Source organism: Lipotes vexillifer, unplaced genomic scaffold, assembly GCF_000442215.2.
Source record: "Lipotes vexillifer unplaced genomic scaffold, Lipotes_vexillifer_v1.1 scaffold189, whole genome shotgun sequence".
Lineage (NCBI taxonomy): Eukaryota > Metazoa > Chordata > Mammalia > Artiodactyla > Lipotidae > Lipotes > Lipotes vexillifer.
Genome location: NW_006785816.1, coordinates 2,139,435 through 2,144,581, shown reverse-complemented (window position 1 = coordinate 2,144,581; position 5,147 = coordinate 2,139,435). Strand labels below are relative to the sequence as shown.

Below are 5,147 nucleotides of genomic sequence, written 5' to 3'. Positions count from 1 at the left end.
CCCCCCCCCCCCCCCCCCCGCCTCTTTCTCTGGCCTCACAAGGACCGGGATGTGTTATCTATTTATTTATGGGCAGGACTCATGACCAGGCTATGCTTTCAGGGATAAACTGCACTTCTTATCAATTTGATCTTTCTTCCCTTTTCTTCCCAAGGTGTGGCTAACCACAGAGACGGCCAAGAGTCTTTGAGAAGCTGAGAAATATGTAAATCAGACCCCATATCAGAGAGAGAGAGAGAAGCAAATGTGGCAGGGCATATAAGCACTCCCCAAAACCAGGCCTGAGGAACCACACATGCTTAGGTTTGGCCAGTGAACTCTGTGTTGATTTGCTGTGAGCCAGTTTTTCAGTTTTCATTTCTCTAACAGAGGATCTTGAGAGCCAGCACTGCTGGAGAAGGCTCTGAGGAGTGAGGTCTGTGGGAAGGAAGAAAGAGGGCAGAGGGCTTCCGTGGTGGCGCAGTGGTTGAGAGTCCGCCTGCCGATGTAGGGGACATGGGTTCGTGCCCCAGTCCGGGAAGATCCCACATGCCGCGGAGTGGCTGGGCCCGTGAGCCATGGCTGCTGAGCCTGTGCGTCCGGAGCCTGTGCTCCGCAACAGAAGAGGCCACAACAGTGAGAGGCCCGTGTACCAAAAAAAAAAAAAAAAAAAAGAAAGAAAGAGGGCAGAGATAAAGCAGATTTTCTAGGTGGGAAAAAACAGCAGAGATGGTTAAAGGCAAAATTCAGGAAGTTTCACTTGTAAACTCCTTCCTCCATTTCCCCACAGAACTATAATGATCCTGAAACACTCATCAGAGCTTTTGGAGTGTGCATGCTTGTGTACACATAGGACATGGATGTTAAGGCTTATAGGAAGAGCAGCAAGAAACCAAAGTAGCCTGGTTAGAGGCAGATCACACAAATACATATGATCCTCATAAACTGCAATTGTAAACTTCAGAGAAAAATATCCATGGACTACAGGGACATGGAAAATTATTTCCTGATGTGCAACCTTGGTTTTCTCTCCTCTTGCAACCCCATCCCTGGAAACTATGAACATCAGCTCACTGCACCAACATCACTTAATCACTGGCAAGTTCAACTTAATGATCCTAACACTTATTTTATGATAACAAATGGATACACCAATTATATCAGAAATCCTTCCAATTTCTTAAAATCTCAAGGCAAATTTAATCTAAATGAAATCAAATTATTTAACTGCATGGAAATACACATGAAATATAGCTTTTTCCCCTAAGGTGAAGATGTTACTGTAGAGAAAACAAAAGGTGCAAGAGATTTCACTTACTTGCCACTGAAAGCTGAAATAAATTTTTTTCTGCAACCTAACATGTAAGTTCCTAGCTTAAAGGATGGAGATGAAAGGAAGTACTTACAAGCTGAATGCACTAGTGGTGACTCAAATGAGCTCTAGGGGAGTATTATAATTGTTATTGTTAGTTCTGAAAGACTGTTGAATATGAATAAGTAAGCATTTTATTTATTTTTTTATTTTTTTGCGGTACGCTGGCCTCTCACTGTTGCAGCCTCTCCCGCTGCGGAGCACAGGCTCCGGACACTCAGGCTCAGCGGCCATGGCTCACGGGCCCAGCCACTCCGCGGCATGTGGGATCTTCCCGGATCGGGGCACGAACCCGTGTCCCCTGCATCGGCAGGCGGACTCTCAACCACTGTGCCACCAGGGAAGCCCAAGTAAGCATTTTAAATTAAAGAAGGGAAGAAAAAAAGAAAGAGGAAAGGGAAAAGAAATAGTAAAACGGCGGGGTCGGGGCGGGGTTGGGGGGGGAGGGACAGGAGCGGGAGGAATGAAGAACCATCATAATACCAGTTTCTGGGGATAATTCAATGATTTTCAGGGAAAATCTCTGTTTACTACTTCTGATCATTGTCAGAAGCAAGCCTCCTATTTATACACAGAAATAAGTCTCCATTTGAAAATGACTCTTTTAATTCATCAGCCCATCCTATGCTGTTTTAAAACTTGCTATTACACAGAACAATTACACTCATGTGTGCAAGAGCTATCTGATTACCCTCACTGAAGCTTTAGAAAAGTAAGAAAGTCAACTGCCTGCAGGGGCAGGCGAGTAACACGAATGAAAAGGGCGAGGACTGGGTGTTAACAACAAGGAATGTTTTTCTCCCCAGAGAAGGGCCACAAATCCATCTACCTCAGGCTCAGGAGTTTGTGTGAAAGGCAGGGATGCTGCATCTAGAGTAGACGTCATTCTACAGCCAGAGGAAAATGGGTAAAATGGAGAGATACAGGAATAGATGGTGAGGAGAAAAAAAGTGGGGGGGAAAGAGATGAAGATGAGAGTAAAGAAAACAACAAAACAAGAAAGATGTGTCTATATCCAGAGCAGGAAAGTGTTGTTAACAATTTATTCTGAGAAGCTAAGAGATTGAGAGTAATTCCAGACCACGCTCATTCATTATCAACCACATCAATTTCTTAGAGATTTGTCTTCCTTTCTTTAACTGAAGTACAAAGGGAACTTTCTATCTCCTGGCAAAATCTTGACGCTAAGGGGTTCAGAAACCCTAAGAAAAGATTCAGTTCACTAAGGAGGTGAAATGTCGCCAGGACCTCCACAGAAAATAAGAATAACCATGTTGACCATAATTAGACTCTTCCTACAAAGAATAGTTTTCACATAGTTGATGACTTTAAACATGTGAAGACTTTTCAGTTTTAAATATGAAGAAAAAATTATATAGGTGCAAAAAGGCAAGAGAAATTATACACTGTGAAATTATAAAAGTACATAACCAATATGACATATTATTAAATTGGATTTTATAATGGTTTTAGAAACTTTTATTTATTCCTCATTGAAACAGATTAACTACATTTTTTCTTGACGGTTGTACTTATTTTACTTCCATATATGACTGCTTTGACAGCCAAACAGATAGTATGAGGCTAAGTATTAGTGTAACTACAAAGAATAATGAACAGAAAGTTCTACCTGTCATCAGACATCGTAAACTTTTTACCATTGTGTCATCACTCATGTTTGAAAGGGAAGAAAGTAAATCCAGTTAGGAATTGGGGATGATTCTTTGAAATTAAAAACATGTTTTCTATTTCTTTCTACCAAAAATAATGTGTCAACACAGATCAAGAGTAGGAACAGGTGTAATTATAATTACAAATATTAAAAATAATAAATCCTATACATGAAATAAATATGGGACCCTTTTTGAGAGAGAAAATAGAAGCATCAAGCAAGGTGGATATTCCTGCTACTATTAATAATCACAATTTATTGAAACGCCCTTATTTCTAGAACACGTTTTACTTACCAAGCACTTCAATGTCACACAACACTCAAGTTCATAATTTTCCTGGATAGATGGGAATGGTTCATTCTCTATACCGTGCATTTTATGCAGAAATGGAAAAGTGAGACATCAGGAATGGGAGCATTTTTCACAAGGACAAAAGCCTGCCAGAAGTTCAACTAGCTTGGACTTTTCTGTCATTGGAGAACAGAATTTCTCTCAAGGGTCACAATCAAAGTTCTGCTGAAACTAACCATATTGAAAATGCCTTTCGACGTTTATGTACTTTTGTGACCATGTGAACAGAAAGATTAGTGTCAACTGAATGTTGGGACCTGTTAGGCCAAGGTGGGAGCACTGAGATTTTCTTTCTAAATATTTTTATCTCCTCTACTAAATAGAAGCTCCTAATATTACCTAGACATCACTTGGCAGGGCTAGATTTAATAGAACCCAAGAAATGCCAACAGAGATCCATTTCAGTTAATCCCTAATTTGTTGCAATGAAAAAAAAAAGGAAGGCATCTTCTCTTTTCTCAGGTCAGTATTTTATGGTTTCATTAACTATTACTGCAGCAACTCTCACATCGTCATAAACACACACAATCTCAAATAAACACTCACCACAAACACACAGGAAGAAGCAGATGCAGGGATAGGCAGTGAGATTAAATTTTCCTTTTTGCCTCTGAATCTTCAACTAGTCAGAAATGTCTGGCAAGTTCGCTACACTTCAGAGGAAACCATGCAGCTTCCAAATAAAGTTGCCTTTTACCTTATCTGAACAGAGCTGGGGCTCAAAGAATAATAATCTGCTCCAGGATATACAGTCAGTCAAAAATTAACATTATTTTCTGACATTTGAGTGCATTTCCCAAACCCATGGGACATGCCCCCCTTTATAATAATTTCCCAGAATTTCTTCATTTAAAATGCACGCAGGACAGGTGGCTTCACCCTCCACTTCTCTGATGATCTCAGAGAAATTAATTAAGTTGGCTAGGGGAAAGCCGTGGGAGACTGTCCTTCTCAGGAGCATGTTTAATCAGACCCCGCTGCTTCTGAGTTAAGAGCGGCAGCCTCTGCCATATTCAAGGGGCTTCGCTTCCCTTGCCAAGCCCCGCCAGCCCAAGCAGGGCCGTAGATAAACTCACCTGCCGTTCTTGGTCACGATCATTTCATTAGTGACTTCCTTGAACCTCTGCCAGAGAGGGGCATCCTCCAGAATGATCTGAAGTTGTTTCTCCGTAGGGTCGCCTTTTTCCCTCCCTGCCTGAAGCTCACTTTCCACCACATTGAGCAGGCGAGAGACGGTGCCATCGCTGGTCTTCTGTGTGCCCAGCTCACTCATGGCCACAGGCTCCTCTCAAACTTTGCTGAGAAACGTTACCTACTTTGCCTGCTTCCACCTCTTTCCTCCTGTCACTTGCCTGCTTTTCAAATCCAGCTGGACATGCCTGGGGAGCTGGGGAAGAGACACCCTGTCTCTTGCCTAAGCTCCTAGCATGACACCCCTGAAAGTCTCCAAATTATAACACCAACCTGTTAAGCTTTAGTTGGGGTGGGGGGTGGAGGGAGGGGAGAGATGGGGAAGAAAAAGCCCTCTCTTAATTACTCATTGGATCAGGTGGGAGACAGCCTGGCTTTCCCATTGGCTGCTGTGTATAGAGTAGACATTTAAGAAGAGGACTCTCCATCCAAATTATCAGGCTTTTATCTTGCTGTACCTGAAGAGGTCTAATCGGTGTATTGAGGACCATTTTCCTGTTAATTAAAATTGTTCTGGGCCCAGACTGCAACAATCAGGCAAATCATGTTTGTGTATAAATCATGGCATGTGGCACCTATAG

The 5,147-nt window shown here is 42.1% G+C and overlaps 1 protein-coding gene across 1 annotated transcript in view; it reads right to left on the bottom strand.

Moving 5' to 3' along the window:
- Positions 1 to 4,703, bottom strand: part of TBX19 (T-box transcription factor 19) — a 27,948-nt gene extending 23,245 nt beyond the window's left edge. Inside the window, exon 1 of the mRNA XM_007458112.1 lies at positions 4,452 to 4,703. Within this exon, the coding sequence (XP_007458174.1) occupies positions 4,452 to 4,648 (197 nt within the window). The 5' untranslated portion in view covers positions 4,649 to 4,703. The remainder of the gene's footprint in view (positions 1 to 4,451) is intronic.
- Between the last annotated feature and the right edge of the window lie 444 nt (positions 4,704 to 5,147).